Raw genomic sequence first — 26,455 nt, forward strand, 5'->3', positions numbered from 1 at the left:
AATGTAACAAGGACGTAGATTACAGCTCCCTGAAATTATACAACTGCCTATATCAAACAAGTCATTCTTATGTGATTTCCTAGGCTGTAATTTGAAAACAGTGATTAGCAACAATTTGTGATGATTTTGTAGGGTGCATAAAACTTTTCCTTGTAGCGTTAGTCGATTGTTGATAGTTTTGTTTCATCGCCAGAGCGAGATGCAGGAGGGTTGTGTACACAACAATCGATCAAACTGAACAGCTGATGCCGGTTTTCGCGTTTGTTGTGATACTCTGATTCGCAATAACAAATCGACCAAGCATTCCGTTTGACGTTTATGAAAAGTTATGTCATCGTGATAAAAAGTTTGTTGTGGTTTTCCCGTGGTTGAAAAACATGCGGTTTCCTCACAGTTTGTTTTTGGGACGATGGCTAAAAGGACGAAGATATTTGTGTTCCGCTGTTGGAGATTTTATGGTAAACCAACATTTACATAAGAGGCAAATATAGTTTGATGATTTGATCGTTTACTTTTGCAGACATGCCGGGAATTGTCGCCCGAAATGAAACGTCGGATGGAGCAGAAGTGGCACAACAAGCTAGGAGATTCTCGGTTTGACCCGTCTGATACGGCAAAGCCCAAGCGTTACGTGCTCGCAATGTTCCCGTATCCTTCCGGCAATCTGCACATGGGTCACGTCCGCGTGTACACAATCAGTGACGCAATGGCCCGGTTTTACCGGCTCAATGGTGCTAACGTTCTGCATCCGATGGGTTGGGATGCGTTCGGTTTACCGGCGGAAAACGCTGCCATACAACGAAAAATTCCAGCCGACACGTGGACCCAACGGAACATAGGCGAGATGCGCAAACAGCTAGAAATGCTTGCGTTCAGCTTCGATTGGGAGCGTGAATTTGCGACCTGCCAACCTGAATACTATCGCTGGACGCAGCAGCTGTTTTTGATGTTGTTTAAGGATGGGCTAGCATACCAGCGAGAAGCGCTTGTGAATTGGGATCCGGTCGATCAAACGGTATTGGCCGATGAACAGGTGGACGATAACGGTTGCTCTTGGCGTTCCGGGGCAAAGGTTGAGAAAAAGGTACTGCGACAATGGTTTGTCAGGACGACAACATTTGCCAAACCCCTGCTAGAGGGTCTAAGTGACCCTGAGCTGGAAGATTGGAAGGATATCATCAAGCTGCAGCGTCATTGGATCGGCGAGTGTGAGGGCTATGCATTCGAGTTTCCAATAGTTGGAGAACATCAAATGAAGACTGTTTCCGTTTGGACCCGTGAGCCGGAGGAACTTAGAAAAGCCATTTTTGTCGCCATTCATCCCGCCAATCTTTTGAACAGTGCTAAAAACAACGAAAGCAAACTGGAAAATGTCATCGTAAAGAATCCTTTTACCGATGATATACTGCCGGTGATCGTAACGGAACAAGTTCCCTTTCCGGAGGGATGCGACACTTACCTAGCTGTTGATAGTGAACAGAATCGTAAACTAGCGGTTGCAATTGGTTTGAATTTAGATACAGAAGCGAAAACAAATGATGAAAACAACGCTCCCGGCGAAGATATTCTTCAGCAAGCTCTCGCCAAAGGAATCGGTGGTCATCCGGTTAGTTCGAAGCTACGCGATTGGCTCATTTCACGACAACGGTTTTGGGGTACTCCGATACCGATTATACATTGTCCCAGTTGTGGAACAGTTCCGGTACCGGAGCACGACCTTCCCATACAATTGCCTACGGATTCTGTTGGAGTTCCGTTGGAGCAGAACGAGCAATGGCTAAGAGTGAATTGTCCCTCCTGTCAGCGTACGGACTGTCGACGAGAATCCGACACTATGGACACGTTTGTCGATAGTTCGTGGTACTTTTTGCGTTTCATCGATGCTCACAACAAAAAGCGGATGTTTGATCAAACGCTTGCCCATCGGATGATGCCAGTCGATCTTTACGTCGGAGGGAAGGAACACGCCGTGCTGCACCTTTACTACGCACGCTTCGTGGCCCATTATCTGCACAGCAAAGGGCTGCTACCCACACCGGAACCATTTAAGCGCCTTCTCGTACAAGGCATGGTAATGGGTCGCTCGTATCGTGTGGCTAGCAGTGGGAAGTACATTCCGGTTGAAGAGGTTGAAGTGGTGGACGAGAAGCACAATAAAGCGATCGAACGGACGACAGGTGAACCGGTCTCGATGCTGTGGGAAAAAATGTCCAAATCGAAGCTAAACGGTGTCGATCCGTTAGAGGTTTTGAGGGAGCACGGATGCGACACGTTACGACTGATTCTGTTGGCTGATGTGGCACCAACATCCCATCGTAATTGGTCCGAAGCGAGTAAGTAGCAGCATCTACGAACGATCTTAAGAAATCCTGTTTCTCATTTTGCTCATTTTCCTGTTTTAGCTTTTCCGGGAATTTTAAACTGGCAGAAGCGACTTTGGATGACGTTGCACGACTTCCGGGAACTACGGGCCAAAGTCAATCCGGAAACTACTGAACCACCTGCAACGGAAGAGTTTAAGGAACAGGAACACAAGTTGTGGGACGCTCGTAATTACTTTACGGCCGGTGCTACCTTCAACTACCGCCATTCACATCAGCTTAGTGTGGGCATTTCGAAGATGCAGGGCCTTACGAATGCTATCCGGCGTGCCACACCGGATGTGGTCACGCACGGGCGACAGTACGAACGTGCCCTTGCCGCACAGATTATTATGCTCGCCCCAATGGCACCTCACTTCGCAGCGGAACTTTGGAACCAGCTTGTCACTGCACCGCACCGAGTAGACCGGCAAGAATCGAACAATTGTGGGCTGCGATGGGACGGTACAGTGTTCGATCAACGTTGGCCAGAAATAGACGAGGATTTTCCACTTGATCTTACATTTAAGGTAGCTATTTCCAGAGTGGTGTGGTTTCTTTCTTTATTTTAATTTATTTTTTTCGATTCATTTCAGATAAATGGTGCAGAATGTTGCATACTAAAAATTCCGGCCAAGCGCTTCAATCAGCTAACGCACCAGGAATCGCTTGATTTAGCACTACGTCAGGAACCGATCGTGAAGTTGATTGGAAAGCGACCACTTCGAACGAGCGATTTCCTCCTATATCCCAGCTGCGAAGCTATACTCAATGTAGATCTCGATCGGGCCATCCTCGAGGAGGAAGGACAAGACGGCCAACCATCGGGCAAGAGTAAAAAGGAAAAGAAGGATAAGAAAATGAAGAAGAAAAAGTCACTACAGGTGCTCCACATTGGGTAAGACGCCCAACTCGATTTAGCCGCACCGGTGGAACAATGTGATAGGAAACAAAAACGCCGCAACGTACGAGGCCGCATTTGGTATGTGCTTTATTTGCATTTTACACAAAAAGACGTTTAATAAATATCGCATTGTTACGTTGGCGGGATACAAAACTGGGAGCTTGAGCGAAAAGGGTCGCAGTTGTAGTGGAAGGTGGAATCGAAGTGTAAGGTAAAATATGTGTCACTTTCTAGGCTACTATTGCACTTGAACTGTTATCAATTTACTAGTAAACGCGCGGGCTTGTTAATATTAGTACGAATGTCATGGCCATGGTGAGGAGACATTCTGATGGTCCTTCCATAAGGCGGTACCTTAAAAAGGTGCTAACGGTTGCTCGTGACCGTCCGCATGAACACATGGTGTCTTTCTGGGTACGTTTCGGTCAGCTTTGCTCAGTACCTTTACTTCAGCAACTCCACCAGCATGCCCTTCACGTACACATCTATCTGCGAGTAGTCGATCAGCGTGTTGCGGATCATCTCCAGCAACAGGACCGGCCACATCGTTTCGAGCCGCTGAAGCTTCTCCACCGCATTGCAGGTGTTTTCCAGCATCTTGGCAAAGTACGCTTTGCCCTTGGCCCGCATCACCGTATCGTCCTGGGTGGTGCTGTGCTTCTTCCACTGTAGGGCCTCCTTGCCGACGATGTTCTTGAGCGATGGGTCCGCCTGCATCAGCCACTCTTTGGCCGTCATCTTGGAGGCGTGTGCCGTCTCCTCGAGCCGCAACCGCTGCAACAGCGGCTGCAGAAGCCCTTCCGGGAGGGACCACAGCACCAGATCGGACAGGCCGGCGTACGTGGCCTCGGCGGTTTGCACCTCCTCGGGCGTCACCTCGGTCCCGTTCACCTGCTTCAGGCCCCAGTGTGACAGCCGGTAGATGGCGTAGCTGCGCCAAGACCGCGACGCCAACGGGTTGCCCTCCGGGTCGATCGTCAGTGACGCGATGCCTTGACTTTCGGCCAGCGCATTAATCTGCCCGAGGCAGGTAATGTTCGTTTCGCGAAAGATGAAATTTTCCGCATTCACGAACCGCACCTTGATCCGGCAGAGGATGGCCGTGATGCTGTTGAAGTTGATGTAGCTAAACTTCACCGTATGGACGTCGCACGCCTTCTGCATGTTCCACTGCTTGTCGATGAACCGGAGCGCACCAAGCCCGTACACGTTCAGGTAGCGGCCACAGATCTCGATCAGATAGTCACCACCCTGTTCACGTTCGCGTTCGCCCGATTTGCCCGACTTGCCGGTGCCGGTACTGATGGTGGGCGGGCCGTAATTGCTGCTGGGTATTCCTGCATACACTCCACCGGCACCTGCCGCGCTGGTTGCTGAAAGTGTGCCTGCATTGGAGGCGTTTGCCAGGTTGGACGTATTGGCCAAACTGGCGCCGTTGGATGGGAGGGCGTTGTTGCGTGCGGTTTGCGTCCGAGCGAGAGTTCCAGTGCCATACCGCTTAATGGGAGTGCTAAGCTTCGTTTTGTGCGTTCGTCCTCGTTCGGTGGCTATGGAAGAGGTGTGACCACTCGTACTACCTCCACTGCCACTGCCACCACCACCCCCACCACCGGCCGAACTACTTCCAGCCGAGTCCGTTGTGGAACCGGTGGAATCGGAGTTCGAGGAAGCGATTGTAATAACCGACTCGGAGGCACTTTTCGCCGAGAGCGTCGACAGGGTGGACAATTTGTCGAGATTAGCTTCGTCCGTTGTCTGACTAGTGTCCGGCTGTGGTTGATCATCTGTAGGCGAAGGGAGCTTCACCTCATCGACACGCGGTGTCATTACCTCCAGTGCGGGAAGATCTGTGGAAACGGCAAGATCACTGCTCCTATCTTCTTCTGGCATATCTGAAGCTGCCGACGTTACTGGCACCATCCGATCGGTGTCGGATTCTTTATCCGGAGTGGAGTTTGAACTGCACGCTACAAGCGTTGTCTGTTTATCCATTTCCTTCTCGAGATTAAGCTGCTCATCATTGTCCGAGCTAAAGCCACTGGATACGCTCGAATCCGCATGTGTACCTACACCTGATGTAACTGACCCTTCGCCTTCACCGGGCTTGGTAGTGGTTTGTTCCAGAAATGGTGCAAGAATCGGTGGTAGCCGAAAGTATTCTTCGCCTCCCTGTTCAGACACTTGCGAACTGGAATTATCTTGTGAGGAAGACCGAACCAAGGGCTTTCGATTGGTAGTTTTCTTCCCATTCGCCAACCTAAGTGGTCGTGTAACCGTGACGGTACCCTGCGCTGTCCCATTACTCTTTCGTGCCGATTTCTCTACACCGGCACCGGTCACCGGACCACCATTCTCCGCTAGTTGTGCGTTGTTCGTCGCATTGGGTTCTAGCAGTAGGTCGGCATCTTTCGGGATGATCCCATTGGCAGTGAGTCGTTGTGCACCGCGTGCAATGACGGTCGATTGTTGCGATCGGAGCAACTCCCAGTTAGTGCGTGCATTGGAAATGATTTCCTCCCGTCGCATACTTTGACACACGTCCGACGACAGATTTGAGTATTTGCTATCGGAGAGTTCCTTGTTTTTGCGCCAGGCCGATGCAGCCCGGCGCACCTGCTCGGTAATCTGCATCTGGCTGAGCGATACCAGTCCCGGCAGGTAGCTTACCAGAAACGAAACACAATCGCCAGCGAGCGAGACGGGATTGTTTTCAATCGTTACCTCCTTCAGGTTGATCGCTTTCGCGATCGCCGACATATCCTCAACACACTGCAGATCGTTGTGGCACAGCCAGAGCCGCTCGAGATTGTGCAGATCGTCGAATCCGAATATCTTCTTGATGCGGTTTCGCTTGAGATTTAGCTCCTTCAGACTGAACAGACCCGCAAAATCTTGCGTTTGTATCTGGCGCAGTGCGTTACCGGCAAGGTTGAGAGACTTCAGCTCCTGCAGCTGGCTGATCTTGCCCGTAATGTTGCTAATCTTGTTACCGTGCAGATCTAGCACGCGCAGTGTGCTCTTGAGCGATACCAGTCCCCCGATGTCGGTGATACGGTTTTTGCCGAGCAGCAGCACCGTCAAACTCTTGAGCCCATCCAGACAGGAGATCTTCTCGATCTGGTTGTCGTACAGATCGAGAAACACCAGATTGCTTAGGTTGTAGCGTGTCATGAAGGTGCTGCAGTTCGCTGGCAGTACACTCTCCGCCGAGGGCGTTATTGGTCCGTTGTTTGTTGGCGTTGTTTTGCCACTGTTGGTCGCACTTCCATTGCTGCTAGACTGACCGTTACAGTAATCTTGCTCACCTGCCGGACTGCCGGAAGGTAGCTCGGTAATGTTGCTGAGGTTATCGATGCTGAACGATGGTACGAGCAGCAGCTTACCAGCTCGCATTTTCAGCATCCCGTTCGAAGACGCACCGACAGCAGTGGGTTGTCCGCTCGGACCGCCGGTTAGAAACATGCTAGGGCCACCGATGAAACTGTTGGACTTTTTGAGCAAACTTTTCTGATGCGCCGTAATGGCGATCGGCGCTGTGGAGGAAGATGTGTGTGGAGACGATTTCTGGAGGTGCGGTGATACACCGGACATTGGACCGGTACAGGCGGATGGATGAGTTTGCTGTGGTTGTGTTGAGGCGGTTTGCGAACCAGACTGTTTGGTACCGATCGTTATCTTGCTTTGGATGAAGCTTCCTGTTACCGGTCCATTGCCAGTACCGGATACTCCCGGTGGTCCGAGAGAAGCGAGATTAGTACTCATCAGCAGTTGACCGCGGGACGTTGATTTCTGGCGCAGGAACTGTTTGGCGGAGGGTTTGGTAGTTCCGTAAGACGATGACGAAGGTCCAGTGGCGCCCATGGGCCCATTAGTTGGTGTGCCACTAGGCGAAGGTTTGGTAGGCGTTGGTGGACTGCTGGCTGATGGGTAGAGTGCGGTAGCAGGCTTAAGCTCACCACCGTTAATCACACAATGTCCACCAGCGATCGGAGGAGGACCATGGTGATTTAGGTTGTTGTTCGGATCAGCTTCCGGTGGGATGTGGAACGAGTTGATCAGGTTGTGCTGTAGCGAGAGTAGCCGCAGGTTCGGTTCGTCCTCAATGAGCGGTATAGAGCTGAGCCCTTTCCGATCGAGATTTACCCGATCCGGGTGCTTCTCACGATCTTTCTGCGATCGGCGTATGCTCGGAACGCCATTCTGTACGATCAGCGTACTGTCCAGGGGAGGTGTTTCTGCGTATCCCGCTAGCAGCTGCTGACCGGTGGTATCGAGCAGCGCTTGCGAGAGTGATGGTGCTGCAGGCGGTGGTGGCGACGGTCCATAACTTCCTCGCTCGCAGATCGGTTCCGGTCGGACCGGGCCCGGATGGATTCGCTGCTGGCGATTATAATCAGCCGCAGCGGCAGCAGTAACCTTTCGCAGGTACGACGAGCTAAGCGTACTGTGGGAGCGATGAAACGTACGCAAGCGAGTGGAATGTCCGGAGGCCAGCACAATGTTCGTGCCCGGACCGTTAGCACCGCGGGTCGTGAGCTTTGGCACGACGGATTCGATCTTGAGCAGTGCGTTGTGTGCGGGCCCACCGACTCCACCGACAGCCGCACTGGACGCACTCGGACCGATGATACCATCGTTGATGTGAATGCCGGACTTTCCCCGAATCTTCGGTGTACTCATTGGTGTTTGCTAGGCTGTGCTGACCTGATCTCTATCCCCGCTAACCTTGCTGTTTTTCTTGTTTGTTCTCCAACTGACCGACTTAACGACTGACACCTCACCTCGGAGTGCCGTTCGTTGGCCTCCGCTTCGATGTCTGCCGTACGAAATCGTCACGCACACGTACGGTTGCTGGTCGGTATATTGTCATCGTCTTCCGGTGGAGCCTCAACCGTCGTTGGCCCCAATCGAAATGTTTCTTTTTTTCGATGCAGTAGTAAGAAAAAAAAAAACAAAACAAAAGCGAAAAATCTTTTGGCGACAATCAACACGGACGACGTCTTCGATGGTGGATTGGTATGTCGCAAAACGAAGGATAAAAGTCCTTCACCCGCCGCGGTGATGATGATGATGATGTTCGGTACCCAAAAACCCCGGTCCCAGTACACAACACGGCACTTGCTTTCTTGCCGCCACCCTTGGCCGTCTGCCCTTTACGGCCGTTCTCCGTGTACCGGTGTAGTTGTGATGCAGTAGTCACCGTTTTGTAATTCATACGCTTCATAAAGTTGTTTATGATGACTTCACCCGTACACACAGACGGGGAGAGACGGGGTCCTCGTTTTTCCTGTCCTGCTTTTCCTCCCTTACACACCCGGACCCTTCATTAGCGACAGACAGAGGACGACGGTGATGCTTTCTGCTCTGTCTGTCATCCTGCCCGTCTCACGCGTTTCCCTCCCTTCCCCTTCCCTCTTCCTTCCTTCCTTCCTTCCTCACATAACCCCTTTCGAAGGATAATAGTGAAAATCAATTGAATGCCGAAAAACTTTCGTGACCGATTTTTCCCGACCGACCGAACGGGGGAAAAAAACTTGACGGGCGCGCACACTGTTTCACGTATTTGTTTTCTTTCTCCGTTACGTTTTTTTTTTCTTTGGTTTTTTGTTACGATTCTCCTACGGAAGTGCTTCCTTCTCTTTCACGCACGCACTCAGCAAACAGGACTCGTGCGTGTGTATGTGTTTGCGCGGGTGGGAAAATAAAATGTCCGTTTACGAACGGACCATCCGCACTGTTTGCTGCACATTATATGATCCTGTCGGGACACTATTGCTGCAACTGATTGGTGTAAATTAAAAAAAAAACAGATTTATTCCACTGACATGGAGGCGCCTGGTTATCCTTCCTTGACAGCACTAAACCACCGACTATGAGTGTCCGTATTCGTATCCGTTAACGTGTAGGAAATTCCGAACCCCAACGATTAGCGGCCCCACGCCAGCACATCCGAACTCGGCGACGTGATCCTTGCGACTGCTTTCGGCGTGTAATTTCTTTCCCAAACGTGCGCCTCAACACTGGCTTAAATTTTGATGTCCTCCTCCTGATGCGAAGGGTGTATTTGTGTATGTTTTGTGCGAGAGAGAGAGAGAGTGAATATGCTTGAATGGTGAAATCCCGCACTCTGTACACCCTTCCCCGGTCGACCGGGGAAGTTTGGGTTTCGGTTGTTTATGATTGAAAATCGGCCCCAGCCCCAAGGGAAAAGTCTGACGGTGCTATCCCGCTTCCACTTGCGTACCCGGCGTCTCTGGGGTTTGCAGCGAAGAAGACAGGGTGCAGCAGCAGACCTGGCCGCGCACACCAGGACACCGAGTATGCTATCTATATGCGCTATGCTGTATTGAGGTTAGATATAAACAAAAGCCTAGTGATTGTGCTGAAAATGTTGTTAGGGAATAGCTGGCGTATGTTTCGTTTCATCGTTGTTTGTGTGGTTGCCGCGTTGCCTTAGGTTAACGCAGGGGTTTTTACCGTTCGCAGCAGGTTGTCGGTTGTGAAAAAAGTATTGCAATTCAGGTTTTCTTGGTACGCAGAAAACTCTACTCTACTCCACTTTTTAACTAGTGAACGTGTGCAACAATGTCTGGACATTTTACTTATCATCTTCAAGTGCGTCATGATCAACATTCGAGACTTTTCTTTAACAATCTCAAAAGTCGGAGTCGATTTTAGAAAACTTTGAGGACATTGCAACCCTACCTCTCTCTCTCTTCTTAGCTTTAACGACCTTACAGGTCACGCCGGCCATTTCTGGCTTACTAGACTTATTTTTACCACGTAGCCGGATAGTCAGTCCTTGCTACGGGGGGTCGGTCCAGATGGGATTTGAACCCGGTCCGGTCGTGTGAACTGGCGCCGTTTATCACATGCACCACCGGGCCGCCCCCTACCTATAAGGTGTTTAACACTTCACATTCAGGACTTCCTGCTGTCATGAGTTTTCTCGCTGGCGCTAAACATGTAGGACCCTAACTGATAGTTTAACTTTGTAAAACAAATAGTAGAACTTTATGAATAGTTAGTAAATATATTTTTAAGCATTCCTGCATAAACTTAAGGAAACATTGCTTTCAATTCGATGTTTGATTTTTAAGATTTTATTTCATTAAATAAAACACTTTTCTTTAGATCTGTACGGTGGATCGGTATGAGTTCGGTTGCTGTCCCGCTATTGTACCGTGCTGTGATAGTTGCTTCACGTGTTGATGTCAGTTGATCAGTTGGTCTATCCTTCGGGTGTCCCGAAACGCTCGACAATATCTACAACAACAAATGAACGTCGGGACGTAATCAACGGTAGAAAGCAGTTCTCAATCGGAAAATGGTTATTCGTGTAAGTTTCGCTCAGAACGATAATAAGCCATGGTGGTGGGGAATCCTTTCTAATTCAATGTACCGACTACCGAACCGAACAATTCGTCCGAGGCCGACAATGAAATTGTTCGTGTGTATGTATTGGTAATTTAGCCATAGCCTATCTAAACCATGCTCTGATTAGGATTCGCGTCCATACATTACGTACCAGTTGGAGTTAGTTCCCCGGTCGCTCCCGGTAGCCCCAAGGTGGATGAGTGAAAGCTTTGGCAGGAAAAACCCAGCTCCTTTCGTGCCGTCACGCCAATGATGGTCGGGTGTGTGAAACTGCACGTCATAAAACTGTGACGTGCGTGCATGTAGAAGGAATGACATGTGGGGGGATGTATACGGGGGAGCTATGCAAACTTCCGAGCCAGTCTGCAAAGCCAGCCGTCTCAACTATTCCACATGATGTTCGAGCCTGCCGTATGGTGGTGCTTCCGGTCGTCTGAATAGTTTCTCACATTCCGCCACTGTGCTGGCGATCGGAATCGGTAAAGTTTTTTTTTGGTTTATTTTTTGTTTCACTTACACCGCTCCGACTTGTTCGATGGCGGGGGTGGGGGAGTGGCACCATTCCCAAACAGATCCTTACAGTCCCGGGTGTCTCTGGAATTTCCGGCTTAAAAGTGTTACTTCCAAGTGCCAAAAGTTCGTTTAGAAATGGGCATGAATGGTACGTAGGGAAGGAACAAGTGAAAAGCCGTTGGAAAATCTGCAAAGTTTTCCACGTTTCTCCCCATTTCCCCTTGTTATCCAAGGAATCGTTCTCAATTCCACATTCCTGAGAAGGTTGAACGAAGCTTGGGTAAGGTAGTGGCGTGGCAAATTCGGCCTACATTTTTGCCATTTTCTATCATTAGCACTTGCGGCACTTAGTTTGGTACGGGGATGAAAGCAAAAGGTGAGTGTTGTGTGGAGCTTGGCAAACAGTTTCCCACTTCCTTGCCCACAGTGGAAGCTATTTTCGTGCCTACAGTAGGTGACGGTTTTTATCTACAGGTGATTTGTATGGGAAACCCATTTACATCACATTGTATTGTTTTATTTATAATGTTGCATTTATTCTATGACTTTTTCTTTCCATTTTTCAAGAGAAGTTCCATTTGAAACAAATGTTTTCATTGTACGAGAAAAGAAAAAAAATACTTAAATAATAATAATAGCAAAAATCAATGTCATTTCCTAATTAAAACATGAATTGTACCATTTTCTGCCCCTATTTCGGCACTGCTCTTCATCAAGAGGTGCATTTAATTTGGAATTCGTTTTATTTTTCCATTATACAGTCCTTTCCATTGTTCGATACACATCAAGGATGGAAACAAGTCGAGCAACATTCGCATGGTGGAGAACGGCAACAGTCAACGGGCCATAGCGTACAAAGTTTGCAACCATTGCTTACGGAATGCAACCTCTGGAGTGCCGGAAGTGATGGCAAAAAAAAAAGAAAGAAAAGAAAAAAAACCAACAAAATCATATCACCAGGTTAACGAACGCTAAATCGCTGCTATCATGGAAAGACAAACTAATGGAGAATAAGGTGGGCGTTGCGTTCCCCATTTTCCTTTCAATTCCCGAGCCCACCTCTCGGGAACGTGTTGAGTTAATGTGAAGCCAGAACCTCTGGAACTGAACACTACTTGAGTAATTAAGTTTTCGCCGTTTCTGCTATCAAGAGCGGTTCGGTACGAATCGATGGTAGTACCGTACTGGAACCCTTCAGGGCAGGAAGTTAATAAAATGTTGCAAAACTTTGCCAACGGTAGAGTTTTACCACAATTGCTCACTTTGTTGCTTTTGATTTCGTACAATAGAAGCACGGGGAGAGATAGTGGGAGTATTTTATTTGCATATCTAGATAGTACCGAGTTTTGAAAATTGTATGCTCGACAGAGTGGGGAGAAATAGCAAAAAAAGAAAAAAAGAAAAAAGCAAACCAAACTCCGGTAAAGGACCCCAAACCGGATTGTCCTCTATTTTTATGTACCCGTTGTCACTTTTGGCTCATAGCGTGCATAAATTCATATGCGAACTTTGGTGCAATCGGTCCCCCGAAACGAGAAGCAACGAGTCAAACGTACATACAACATATATAGTGAGGTGCCCTAGCCGAACCACCAGGGCCTGGGGGAGGGATCAAATCACCCGCACCCGGTATGTTTTTTGGTGTGTGTCTCTGTATGGGCAAGTTCAATGGCGTGATTATGCTTGCCAGCCAGCCAGCCAAGGCACATACACCCGGCACGGTCACGTTTGTTCGATGTTGCATAAAATAAAGGAAGTCAATGACAAAAGTTATTACCGCACGCGAAATGGGTACTGTATGGAAGTTTTTTTTGGTTTTTTTTTCGCTTCATGGTTTGCATTTTCGATTTTGGGTGACAAATTGATTTCACTCCCCACAATTGCTTGTGTCCGTTCCCCTTTCCGGCGTGAAGACTTGAATGCCTACTAACAAAACTTATGTTGGTGTAATTTAAAGTTCTAATCGTAACATTGGTAAAACATCTGTAGGTAATGAAGTGGAAGTGTTAAATGATTTATTTCGAATATTATATAATTTCAATTTTATATATTTATCTAAATAGAATTGTTGATTTCTCTCAATGATTAGCAAAGGAAAAATTTAGAATTTAGAAGAAAATTTAGAAAGTTAAATAGATTTTTTAACAATTTAAGATTTTAAGTAAATCAAGAATATATAATATTTTCAGCATTATTTTAATCTGGCATCATAAGCCCAGCAGTTAAAACCGAAAAAATATACTATTTTACTCTAAACATATTTATCATTTCAATATCGCCTGAAAGTAGGCAATCACTGGACGTAGAAAAAGGATTTGGGCATTATTTGGAAGGGAACCCCTTGACATAAACATACGTTTAATTTTACCAAATAGTTTATCAAATTACCCAACAATAATTTAAATACGTGTAAAGAAACAACTATGCTAATGGTTATGCTTGATGATTGTAGAATTTTCCATTTTTATTGCATTATTGTATCATTTTATTAAACGAGCTTTAGATGACTGAAACGAAACAACCTTCACAGTAAATTCACATTAAAATTGCTCCCACGTGTGTAGTGTAATGGTAGTGCATGAAAAAATAAAGACACCGAATAAGCTGTTAACATTTATCACAATTGGGTCATTTATTGTACAACCTACGTATTCAGAGTAGTTTAACTTAGGTATAATTTTCTAATCTACTGTAATGGTGCTCATTAGCGTATGTTTTAAAACACGCGTCACAAGCAAATGGTGCGAAACAATCGACCTCTCGAAACGGATGAGGTATGCTCGTTTTGATCTATTTTTTTTTACCAATTACCAATAATGTTACTCACTTACAATTATGTTGGCTAAGAAGCTGCCGTATTGCCAAGACAGCGGTATTGGTAAGGGGAACACAAAATCGCTGCATTCCCGGAAGCATTAAATCGAATATTGGACAGGCTAGAGTGGACCGTGGACGACGTTTTCCACCACGCCCGTAAGCCAATTATCGTCGAGGACGAAGCCGCGGACATTTGCCTCAATGTTTGCCCGGTTTGTTGGACATTGGTTTTCTTGTCGGTACGCGCTAGAAAGGAAATGTTTGTTTGGCTGCTATCGATTCGGAAAAATACGACTTGAAGTGTAGGTGTAGCAGCTTTTCTTCGCCGTGCGCTGTTTCTTTTTTGACCATGGATGCGGCACTACAAAGCCCACCTCCGGTCACGAGGATCTAGCGGTGTAATAAGACATAATAGGACCGGCTCACGGGGCGTACTAGCAAAATCGGACGCGCCGACTTCCAATGCGGACACTGGTGGTTGGCGTGCACTGAGATTGATTCATGTCCGCCGGTTAGGTGACCGGCGTGCCTTCTTCGATCGGGGCGTCCGTGTCGATTTTGTACGGCCATTCGCGATGTATCACCGGACCGATGTCACCGTTTAGAATGGCTATCAGCTCGTCTAGGAATCGTACATCGTCCAGATCGTCCGAGAGTTTTTTCGCATCGGCTATTAGGCGGTTGGTGGTGGCTTCCAAGGACTGTTAATAAACGAGACAGTAAAGCATATCAGATCGTGAAGAAACTAATGGGAAATTACATTTGGTATAAGTCACAAGTAAGTCACAAGTCAACCCTTACCAGTATGTCATTATGCAGCTCGACCGATTTGTACATGAGCGAATGGATGTTGGTGTCGAGCTTTCCAATTTCCTCTATCTTATCCGATATGTCCTCAATCATGCTCGATGCAGTGGAACTGCAACTCGTCTGCCCCGATGAGCTAGATGAATCGAAAACACTAGGCGTCTTGCGGCGAAAGTTTTGCAGCTGAAAGCTGTTCAAAATGCTGGATTCTAGCAACCCAAACGCACGGTATCGTTCGTTGCGTCGTGTCACGTTGTGGCGCCATCGCTCGGTTAGTGCGTTGTCGCATTCGTCATCCTCGCAGGATCGTGTAGAAATAAGAAAGTCATGTTCTGTATCGTCCTCATGCCGATGGTGATGATGGTGCTGATGATGGCCGTGATGTCCATGTTGTTCACCGTCTTCGTGTCGCAACGGATCTACCTGCAGGCGCCCGGTAGGGCTTGAGGATGACTTTGGCTGGTGGAAGGGCGAGGTGCGCAGTAGACCACAGCAGCAGTTCACATTAAGATTGGTTGGATTGATATCCGTCTGCTCGAGTTCCTCGTACAGTGTGAGAGCATTTTCTTCGTCCACCGAAAGTGTGAACTCTAGCTTCGGGAGTCGATCGTCTGTTACGTTCATCTGCGGGGGATGGAAGAAAGAAGATCACATAAAAAAATTAGTAAAACTTTTAAAAAATGCGCGACATACACGTAGACGTGAAACATTCATGCGCAAATTTCGGAGCAACTTAATGGATGGTTCAACTTGATGGGATTTTAATAAACGATTTGGTTTTGATTCGGGTATAAAAGCATTGGATAGCTTCTGTATTAACATCACAACCGAGCTAGTTCTCATCAACAGTTCTGTCCAAATCCCAGCCAACAATCCAACCAACAACAATGAAGACAACTCTGTTCTTTCTGGTCGTTGCTCTGTGCGTCGTGGTGATCTCGGCCCATGACAGCGAGCAACACGGCAAGGGACAAGGCAAGGGCAAAGGCAAGGAGAATGCCTCCGCTGGAGCTGAGAATGGATCCCAAGTTGGTGTTGGCAAGGGAAAGGGCAAGGGTCAGGAGAAGGGTGATGCTGCTTCCCGTGCTGAGGCTGGTCGTGCACATGCCCAGAATGGTGGAAAGGGCAAGGAGAATGGAAAGGGCAAGGGCAAGGACAAGAACTGAAGTGCGACAATGGAAGTTAAACTGAAATTACGATAATAAAATGATAACGTGTATGTCGAAATACTATTTTTATTTTGTATATTATGGATGAAGCCAAAGACTGAGCTTCCAGGAGAAATGATCTAGGGTTGGATTTCCTGAGAAGTACCTCAGAGAATGAACTGATACTGATATTACTGTGTATATAATAACCATATAGTTTGGATGATATCGCTGCAACTGTAAAAAACGGTACATCATTTCCTCTTCCTTTGGTTTAACCATATCACGGAAAAAGTCTTTGTTTCATCAGAAACTTGTTGTTCACATATTGATGCGAAATTCTGGATGATGTGCACAAAATCATCCTCCAGTTGGAATGTACTTTGAAATACATTTTCACGAAAAAGATTTCTGTTAAGTTTCAGAGTTTATTACATGCGAAAATTCATATCTCATCACCTCGATTAAAGGACCCCTACAATGAATCACTATTATGCAGTGACATACACTCGCTAAACTGTGGTGTCGTCCGTAGCGAGTCCATCCGTCGTCAGAACGACACTAATCATTTTAGCTGGATCATCCATACAGATTAGGAAAGAGTAGACTGTCCAAATTGTGATGAAGGGATTGGGTTCATATGTCTGTCTGTCTAACCGCTGTAAATTGACAACGACGCCATCGGTTAACTGTGAACACATCAAAGAACAACTACGGAAGATATTGATAAGGTAGTAAGTAGATAACCAGGAGTAAAAGCTAAAACGATATAATTCCTCAAACCTTCATTACACTTAACTGTTATACATATTACCAACGTAATTTACACATAGGATGGACACAATTAGCTTTCAAGGGCGCATTTTGAATATCACAAATAATCGTAATTTAATTAAACGGTTGATTCTTGGGCATCTTCAATGTCAATTGATGTGTTTTTACGTAGTCTAATTTCACTCAATTCACGGAGGCCTTGTGTGCAAACTATTGTTTAATACTTTTAAATTACCCTCTGCAATCCAGTTTTGTTAGATTTGATTGGAATTTAACAACTTGCCACATGTACGTACAGCATTAACACGCATGTCTCCTGATATAAAAGCAGCAGATCAAGCATCCGAATAGTATAGTAAATCCAGCTACTCTCGCCAAACCATCCAAACCAACCAATAACAATGAAGACAACTCTATTCTTCCTGATCGTCGCTCTGTGTGCAGTTGCATTGGCTGCTCCATCATCTGAGCAGAAGCGAGAAGGAAAGGGCAAAGGCAAGGGCCGCCAGGAGATGGCGGATTCCGGCTCGGCAGAGGGTGCACAGGACGATAGCCAAGAGGAAAACCGCGGAGGAAAAGGCAAGGGAGCAAACGGTAGAATGACCGAAAAGGGTGGAAAGGGCGGAAAGGGCGGAAGGGGCGGAAAGGGCGGAAAGGGTGACATGGAAGATGAGATGGAAGGCCCCAGACGGCGTATGGATGGTCCGATGGGAAAGGGCCAGCAGAAGGAGAATGGAAAGGGTCGTGATGCAAAGCCGAAGGAACATGGCAAAGGAAAAAAGAACTAATCTGATGTACCGCCTCAAATGTGACGAAAAATAAAGATCCCTTTAACAACAACATATTTTGATCAAATGTTTTTGTTAGCCCTCTCTTAGAGATATAAGTTTATTTTTAATTTGATTCCTCATTGATGTCACGAATGTCTTATCCAATTTTTTATTTGATTCACTTTGATGTTTCTGATACATTAACCATTTTCCTAATCATTGAATTATAACGATTTATTAACTGGATGAAGTTTTTTTATCTCTTATTTTATCTTGCAATAATGTAACATTTTTTTCTCCTACTATTTTGAACTTTTCTTGGCATCTGTTTTATTTCTTTTGGTTTATATCTTGAAAACTTCGATATACTTTTCTTTTGGATTAACTACTTACTAAGTCATGTCCGGCCATGTAAGATATGTAAGACAGATTTGGATATTCAGTCCTACTTATAGGAGAATAGTTATATAACAGAAAATTGTTGTATATGAAGTTTCAACGACATCGGCTATGCCGTGTCAGTCCCTGTCCGTTAATTAACCATTAGCAATTTTTTGTTTCATTAAATATATTTATTTCTTGCAGTTTTATTCAATATACTTGTCTAAATTGTCGGATATTATAGGCTACCTTCCAGTTTTTCTGTTTCACCAAACACAAAAGCGCCTCAAAATATCTCAGACATTACAATTGGTCCTAAACTGAGCGATTGCATACTTTCAGTTTACAAAATACTAAATAGTTTCTTTAATTCATAATCTTACTGTTATAAAAAAAAAGAAATTTACTCTTACTGTCGGGACCCATCCGGACCGTCTCCCGTAGCAAGGACTGACTATCTGGCTACGCGGTAAAAATAAGTCTAGAAAGCCACAAATGGTCGGCGCGACGTTAGTGGTCATTAAAGCCAACAAGAAAGAGACTCTTACTGTTATTAAATTCAATTCCCATAAGTGATATCTAATAAAAATTTTAAAGTGGATATTTTTAAATTGATCTTTATTTTTCGTTACATTTGAGGCGGTACATCAGATTAGTTCTTTTTTCCTTTGCCATGTTCCTTTGGCTTTGCATCACGACCCTTTCCATTCTCCTTCTGCTGGCCCTTTCCCATCGGACCATCCATACGCCGTCTGGGGCCTTCCATCTCATCTTCCATGTCACCCTTTCCGCCCTTTCCGCCCCTTCCGCCCTTTCCGCCCTTTCCACCCTTTTCGGTCATTCTACCGTTTGCTCCCTTGCCTTTTCCTCCGCGGTTTTCCTCTTGGCTATCGTCCTGTGCACCCTCTGCCGAGCCGGAATCCGCCATCTCCTGGCGGCCCTTGCCTTTGCCCTTTCCTTCTCGCTTCTGCTCAGATGATGGAGCAGCCAATGCAACTGCACACAGAGCGACGATCAGGAAGAATAGAGTTGTCTTCATTGTTATTGGTTGGTTTGGATGGTTTGGCGAGAGTAGCTGGATTTACTATACTATTCGGATGCTTGATCTGCTGCTTTTATATCCGGAGACATGCGTGATAATGCTGTACGTACATGTGGCAAGTTGTTAAATTCCAATCAAATCTAACAAAACTGGGTTCCAGAGGGTAATTTAAAAGTATTAAACAATAGTTTGCACACAAGGCCTCCGTGAATTGAGTGAAATTAGGCTACGTAAAAACACATCAATTGTCATTGAAGATGCCTAACAATCAACTGTTTAATTAAATTACGATTATTTGTGGTGTGGTATCCAAAATGGGCCTTTGAAATCTAATTGTGTCTGTCCTATGTGTAAAATACGTTGATAATATGTATGACAGTTTAGTGTAATGAAGGATTGAGGAATTATATCGTTTTAGCTTTTACTCCTGGTTATCTACTTACTAACTTATCAATATCTTTAACCGCTTAATAATCATGTTCGGTTCTATTGCTGTTCTTTGATTTGTTTACAGTTAACCGATGGCGTCGTTGTCAATTTACAGCGGTTATACAGACAGACATATGAACCCCATCCCTTCATCTCAATTGGGACAGTCTACTCTTTCCTAATCTGTATGGATGATCCAGATAAAATGTTTAGTGTCGTTCTGACGACGGATCTAGAACACCACAGTTTAGCGAGTGTATGTCACTGCATAATAGTCAGTTATGATAGAGGTCCTTTAATCGAGGTGATGAGATATGAATTTTCGCATGTAATAAACTTTGAAACTTAACAGAAATCTTTTTCTTGGAAATGTATTTCAAAGTACATTCCAACTGGAGGATGATTTTGTGCACATCATCCAGAATTTCGCATCAATATGTGAACAACAAGTTTCTGATGAAACAAAGACTTTTTCCGTAATATGGTTAAACCAAAGGAAGAGGAAATGATATACCGTTTTTTACAGTTGCAACGACATCTTCAGAACTATATGGTTATTATATACACAGTAATATCAGTATCAGTTCATTCTCTGAGGTACTTCTCAGGAAATCCAACCCTAGATCATTTCTCCTGGAAGCTCAGTCTTTGGCTTCATCCATAATATACAAAATAAAAATAGTATTTCGACATACACGTTATCATTTTATTATCGTAATTTCAGTTTAACTTCCATTGTCGCACTTCAGTTCTTGTCCTTGCCCTTGCCCTTTCCATTCTCCTTGCCCTTTCCACCATTCTGGGCATGTGCACGACCAGCCTCAGCACGGGAAGCAGCATCACCCTTCTCCTGGCCCTTGCCCTTTCCCTTGCCAACACCAACTTGGGATCCATTGTCAGCTCCAGCGGAGGCATTTTCCTTGCCTTTGCCCTTGCCTTGTCCCTTGCCGTGTTGCTCGCTGTCATGGGCCGAGATCACCACGACGCACAGAGCAACGACCAGGAAGAAGAGAGTTGTCTTCATTGTTGTTGGTTGGATTGTTGGTTGGGACTGGTTGGTCACAAAATAAACTGGTATTTGAAAATTCAAATTGTGGACTGCAAGTGGTATAGTTTCCACAATTGGATTTGCTTTTATAGTGTTGCTTAGCGACGCAGAGCAATTATTATTCGATTAACACTGTCCGTTTATGTAGAGTAGGGGACATTCATTTAAAAATGATTATTATTAAATAGCAATTGATCATCCAAGCTAAGAGGTCGTATAAAAGACCAATTTGCGGAATATAGCTTTAGTTTATCGTACAAACTCCAAGCAGTCCAAGTATCTGACCACACAATGGGTACTATTTGGGGGTTCGTTGCATTCCAGTTATTGTTCATATCGGTAGTTTTTGCCACACCTACCTTTATAAAAGCTCAACAATCGAACGAAAGCTCCGAAGAGATGGTTAATGTTCGTAGTAAGCGATCGACAGAGATCAAGACACTGAGCCCTTACAGACCCAAACTTCAAAGTACAGATACTCTTCCCGTTCCGTTGGCGATCAAGCCACCAGGAAAGTTGAACACAGAAAAACAATCGAATATCTTAGCAGGTGATGCTGTGAACACAGCTCCCAAGGAACTTAATGTCCAACTGAAAAGCCCCGTTGTCCATCGGATGAAAGAACCTGCAGAAGAACCGGCTCTCTGGTCACTACCTGTAGAACCTAGGACGAATGACGATGGGCAGGATCGTCTACGTGGCAAAACAACGCGCAGTAGCCCAGGAAAAGGGAAGAAAAAAGGGCACGAAAAGAATGGAAAATCAAAGGGTAAGGGCAATAGAAAAAAAGGCTCAAGTGAAGAGCAGTCATGAGCGGTTGAGGTACTGATGGCGTGCAGCTTGCAAGTGATAACTATTAAATCAAGCAAATGCGAGCATTAAAAAAATCCCTGTCTCTGGGTGATGAGTAACACATATTATATGGTTTTTTTGTCATCTTTTGAAACAGCTGTTTATTATGATTATTCTTCATCTACTCTTATCTATGACAATAAACTGCTTTCCATAGCAAGTGTCGTGTTATCAATATAACATGAGAATCATTGAAACTGTCTTATCAATAAACCGTTGAGATCGGACGGTTAGGATTTAAATTGAATTTTAAAGGTCACTGTAATAAACCAAACTGAGCAAATGATTAGAAGTAAAGCAAGAAATATAAATAATTCAAAAATTAAAACAATGAACTTGTGCCCAATTAATGGTGTCTTCTTGCTCTTGGTGAATATCCCCGATCATCAGATCATGCATTATGCAAACAGCAGTAAGTCATGAGTCATTCACATAAGCGTAACAACTTGAGATGGTTTAACTGCTTGAAGCAAACGATTATTTGGCTTGAATGTGTAGATAGAAGAATGGAAACGTAACGAACCATATCCGCTAACTAATTGCCCATATCGTTCGACGTTATATTGCGGGATTGATTTGGAAACCCAGCCCAAAACCAAACGGAACACACGATCAGCTAACACGGTGGCATACGTGACACGTGTGCAAGAGATGGTGCTAACGCATCGTGCGGTGTTATTGAACCAGCACGAAGAGCTGTGGAACTGATGGCATTTACACGAGGGCGAGGTGGTAAATTGAATTATTAACAGTCGACATTATAATGCGCGTGAAAGGCGATGTCTCGCACAGGGTGATTCATCATAAAGAGAGGGCATGTTTTCATTTAAACATGCCTTTTCCTTTTCCTCTTTTTGTGATCTTGAACTGTGGACATGCATCTTGACATTGGCATCTTGATAACAATTCAACGATTGATTTAGGACTAAAGAGGTAAAATTGTTGGTCGATTGCATACTTTCAGGCGTTTAGTATCAAAGAAATAATTGAGGGATGTCGGTGAATCAAGAAGTACTTATTAGGTGTATATCGTTAAAGTAAATGAGAAAACACTATACGAAAAAATGTCATTACTGCTGTATAAACCACCCTGTTCCGACGCAGTTCGTTAATACATACCGTATCAATTTAACGGTGTCTGATGGTCAAGTTTATTGCGGACGGCGCAGTTGTGATCAGTGGTTGTGTAGCAAACCGTCGACCGGAAGCATGACTTTTTGATGCAGCAGTTTTGATCGTATTGGTACAATTTTCTGTCACTAAAGTAGTAGTTACTGAAGTTCACTTAATTCGTCACTAAACCAACACTTGTTTGTGCTGCCCTAAGCGTACGTAATGTCGTTCGCGATGACTGTCGCACTACAATAGTACACAGGTGGATAGAAGAAATGTATAAGATTACACAGCCATTGTAAACGTTAGGATATAACTCCTTAAACCCAGAATACAGCAAACAAGAAAATTGAGCTTCTCGTGTGTGGTATTTCCTACGCGTTTGGATTAGCTCACTCTTTTACGGAACACTAGCGGAACAATGTGCTGTACAGACGCGTCGCAACGGCCCGTGCAATGACGCACAATCTCGGGCAGCATATGAGATCTGGACAAGATGGTGGGTTTGTCCGTGAAGGTGGCGATTGAGAGGGGTCTGAACACAATTTTCGCGATTTCACTCCATGACCTTCTCCTCGGCATCGGGCCGAGAATGAAGGCATCGGGGTCGAACCGTACCTATTCCGTTGTTTTCGTTGCCTTTTTCGGTGAGCAAAAATAAAGCAGTATTACGCAAAAAGGCGCTTTTAGAAAGGAAGCTTCTTATCCAGCTTAGGGGTTTGAATTACCTAGCGGATCTGTTGTTCATACGTGGTGGAGAGGAAAGAAGGAAGTAGGTTGGAATGGTTGGAAAACTGGTGCGCTTGATGAAATGGACACTAGGGGGATTCTTTTTGGAAATAGAATCAAAAACACCTGCGTATAGCTAGGGTTGATGGATAGCGAGGTAGCGGATGCACTCCAAGCAGCACCTTTACATACATTCGTGTGAAGTGTGTGCGCTACTGATAATAACCCACACCCTACGGATGCCTCTAAGCCAATAAAAACACATGTCACTGTTGCAATCAGCACCCTTATCCACTTCCTCGTACGGCTGTGGTGTGTTGTTTACCACTTGCAGGTTACTTCACGATGTTATGATTTTCACCACACAATGTTGCGAAAAGCAGCAAAAAAACCACATACTGAACACTACTTCTGCGTGCAAACACACGGCACACCATGTTGGGACAGCCTTTTTGAGGTTAGTGCGATGGTGGTAGAAAGGTAAAGCATTGAACGGTCTAATATTGCGATGCGTCTTCAATGCCGTTCTTTGCACACTTTTTTTGTTGTTGCTTCCACAGCCACATACACTGCAAGTGAAGACGCGTTATACACGGCCCCGGATGTGTGAGTCGCGCATGTTGTTGCGTTGAGCAGACAGGTGAGATCATTGCGCTATCGGCATCATCTCACAACGCCACTTCACTACACACTGCACGTCCAACACGGCGTCGATTGTGGTTGCGTGCGATGCGCGATGTTATTTTTAACCACTGGCCCACTACAGTTCACCCACTGTGCTCTTATGCTCTGAGAAATGGCGTGCTCAGGGTGGTGTGTTCGCACCCCTCCACGCGGGTGGTTGAGATACACGGGACAAATTTAATAAACACTTTGCGAATTGAACTCTTTCCTTATTAGACAAAAAAAAATATGACCGAACGCGAGACTGGCGTAACTCACGCCGGTAGAGAAAATGGAACTGCGAGAATTCACGTAACATTCGTAATGAACAGACAAAAACCAAACCACCCTGCAGCTTTTACTTTTCTCCCTATTCGTGTTTCACTTTCCTCGATCGGTTTTTACTCCAATCGGAACACACAAAAAACCGTCCTCAAACACGTCACATACACACAAAAGGGGTGGTAACACACACACACACACACTGGAGCCCATCACCGTTGATTAGGTTTCACCCCGATGGGCCGCCCGGATCGATTTTCCCTTCGATCGCATCCAAAACGGCCACGCTACCGGTCGTTCGCTAACGGCCACTCGGGTGGAAAGATCGGATCGGAAAACGCACACGCAACGACAGTACACGATATCCGTGGAAAATGGTTCAACCAGAGGGTGGGGGGTGGAAAACTCCTCACTTTTGGGTTCTCTGACCCAATCCACCGGCTTTCTTTAATTTCTACTACAATAACCGAGAGAGGGAGTAACACACACACACACAGAGAGAGAGAGAGAGAGAGAGAGAGAGAGAGAGAGAGAGAGAGAGAGAAAGAGAGAAAGTGATTAGGGGGAAAAAAATCAAACCTTCAGTATTCAAGCCAACACACAACGCGGCCTTCTCCGATGAGTGCCGCTAACGAAATGATGGTGGCAATGGTTTGGCGCTGTAGTAGTTACGGTTCTAATTGCTGTTACTACCCTTATGCGTTCGCGCGTCTTCGCTGGGAGAGTGTTTTTGTTTTTGGTAGATTTTTTTTGCCATTCACCACTGTGTCGATAATTGAGCACATTGAGAGACGTTCGGCACAGCAAAGAGGCAAAAAGGGCTTATCAATAAAATGCTGGGTGTATTATGCAGTCTGTGTCAGCTGATGAATATTTTTTTTTTGATATTTTGGTTTTAAGGAAGAAAGTTACTTAGTTGAAATTTTGACTTTTAATGAGCTAGTAATGGAGTGCGATTAAAGAGTTATAAGGTGTATTGAAGCAAGTGTATTGATCTTCATTTTTGAACAATTATGCTTGTGATGACTGATGACTGATGAATCTTTCCATTAAGTTACATTAATCCGGAAAGGTATATCTTAAAGTCACGGTTTCTTTAAAACGTCTCTGAATTTACATTCTGCTTGTAATAGTACTAATGGCATTATTGATAACTAGAGATGTCGTCAGGAGAAATAGAATGTTTAGAATCGTATGTTTAGAAGACTCTTTTTTGGGAATACTACATTAATTTTTTGGGAATACTGCATCAAGAAACTAATTGAAATGATTCCAAATGGATATCACCTAATCGGTCAGAAGTGGTGAAGATAATTCGAGATATCAAGCTCGTAATAGAAGAAACGATCTTGTGAAGATTGTTGAGTAAAAGTTCACAGAACTCGAGGATCGTCAATTCTTCTTTAGGAGAAGACCCACTGGAGTGGATTACATTTTACCCCAGAAGTATGCAATCCTCACGATTAATTACTAACTTTACTTTGACTTCGTGCTAAAAAACCAAAATAATTAAAATTGAGGGACTTCAATACCTTTTCCAAGTCTAATGTTTTCGCGGTGTCGCGTTGCGTTGTTGGTCGCGATGTCAAAACTCGATGGCACGACACTCATCGTTCTGGGAATTGTTACAAACCGTACCTCGCGAAGCTCCAGGCAAACGTGGCGCGTGAAAATGAGCCCATCCCTTATGTTCCTACCATTTTGGTCCAACGTTTTTCCACAAAAAGGTAAGTGTGGTCGCCTGGAACGCATTTCGTGGGGCTTCGTTCATTATACTTCGCGTGCCCATTTGCGGCAGTCTGGTCGGGTGCGGCTCCACCCTGTTCCGGTCGTCCGGTGCTGTGTTGGCGTAGGCTTGTCCCACATGGTTGTGTAAAGGTACCTGTTGGTTCCTGTGAGATGACCGATATTACATCGTGATTGAGATCAATTAGCGTGCACGAGTGGAGTGGTGAAGAGGTCTGCAAGAGCATGGCTGGCAAACTTTAAAACGCTCGCTGAAGGATTGAAAGTTCGTTAGCCTTGGAATGTGGGTCAGTTTTCATTAAATTAGAAAGCATCGCCGAGATTTGAGCATTGGACGTGTCGTTTGGATTCGTATGTTTGCGAAAAATTGTGAACGGTTGCAATCGAACGTGACATAATATCGCGCTAACCACATCCACAGCGTTCGTAACGCTAATCGGATAGTAGTTTATATTTTGGTTTGTTGTTTTCCCTGGCCGAGAGGGGCGTACAAATTCATCACCGTCTGAAGAAGTGACAGTAAAAGAGCCATCAAGACCAATACCGGCTGCATGACAGCGTTAATTGGATTGCCGGGAATAACACCAGGCGAACTGAGAGGCCTAATGCCCACCATTCTGCTGCTTATAATTTATTCTACGGCCCATACTAATGCTCGCAGCATTATGTTCCTTCCTCTTCATTTTAATGTATTTGTTTT

The 26,455-nt window shown here is 45.4% G+C and overlaps 5 protein-coding genes across 15 annotated transcripts in view; 2 read left to right on the plus strand and 3 right to left on the minus strand.

Annotated features, from left to right (window-relative positions):
• Nucleotides 1-285: 285 nt before the first annotated feature.
• Nucleotides 286-26,455, plus strand: part of LOC125766401 (leucine--tRNA ligase, mitochondrial) — a 60,113-nt gene continuing 33,943 nt past the window's right edge. Inside the window, exons 1-5 of one of the 3 annotated variants that reach the window (XR_007418661.1) lie at nucleotides 286-458; nucleotides 521-2,333; nucleotides 2,403-2,890; nucleotides 2,957-3,342; nucleotides 10,399-10,603. Coding sequence is in view for 1 of the 3 variants with exons in the window: in XM_049432330.1 (XP_049288287.1) it covers nucleotides 378-458; nucleotides 521-2,333; nucleotides 2,403-2,890; nucleotides 2,957-3,262 (2,688 nt within the window). In the remaining 2 variants the exon portion in view is untranslated. Of the gene's footprint in view, nucleotides 459-520; nucleotides 2,334-2,402; nucleotides 2,891-2,956; nucleotides 3,449-10,398; nucleotides 11,875-26,455 lie in introns of those variants that run through there. The other 2 variants (XR_007418660.1, XM_049432330.1) reach the window with 2 other exon arrangements.
• Nucleotides 3,327-10,374, minus strand: LOC125766390 (mucin-19). The gene has a single exon (XM_049432282.1). The coding sequence runs from the start codon at nucleotides 7,942-7,944 to the stop codon at nucleotides 3,709-3,711; it is 4,236 nt and encodes a 1,411-aa protein (XP_049288239.1). The 5' UTR covers nucleotides 7,945-10,374; the 3' UTR covers nucleotides 3,327-3,708.
• On the minus strand, nucleotides 13,762-24,797 carry LOC125766431 (lateral signaling target protein 2 homolog). 9 transcript variants are annotated; one of them, XM_049432402.1, is made up of 4 exons: nucleotides 24,589-24,797; nucleotides 22,342-22,581; nucleotides 14,773-15,402; nucleotides 13,762-14,672 (listed from the first exon to the last, which is right to left on the minus strand). In XM_049432402.1, exons 3-4 carry the CDS (start codon nucleotides 15,400-15,402, stop codon nucleotides 14,484-14,486), a joined length of 819 nt encoding a protein of 272 aa, XP_049288359.1. In that variant the 5' UTR covers nucleotides 22,342-22,581; nucleotides 24,589-24,797; the 3' UTR covers nucleotides 13,762-14,483. The 9 variants fall into 9 exon arrangements, with proteins under 9 accessions (XP_049288359.1, XP_049288358.1, XP_049288357.1 ...); XM_049432401.1 differs by lacking the exon at nucleotides 24,589-24,797 and adding an exon at nucleotides 23,633-24,561; XM_049432400.1 differs by lacking the exon at nucleotides 24,589-24,797 and adding an exon at nucleotides 23,464-24,561.
• On the plus strand, nucleotides 17,102-17,488 carry LOC125764606 (uncharacterized). The gene has a single exon (XM_049428989.1). It carries the CDS (start codon nucleotides 17,102-17,104, stop codon nucleotides 17,486-17,488), a length of 387 nt encoding a protein of 128 aa, XP_049284946.1.
• Nucleotides 18,504-18,890, minus strand: LOC125764612 (uncharacterized). The gene has a single exon (XM_049429016.1). It carries the CDS (start codon nucleotides 18,888-18,890, stop codon nucleotides 18,504-18,506), a length of 387 nt encoding a protein of 128 aa, XP_049284973.1.

Source organism: Anopheles funestus, chromosome 2RL (assembly GCF_943734845.2).
Source record: "Anopheles funestus chromosome 2RL, idAnoFuneDA-416_04, whole genome shotgun sequence".
Lineage (NCBI taxonomy): Eukaryota > Metazoa > Arthropoda > Insecta > Diptera > Culicidae > Anopheles > Anopheles funestus.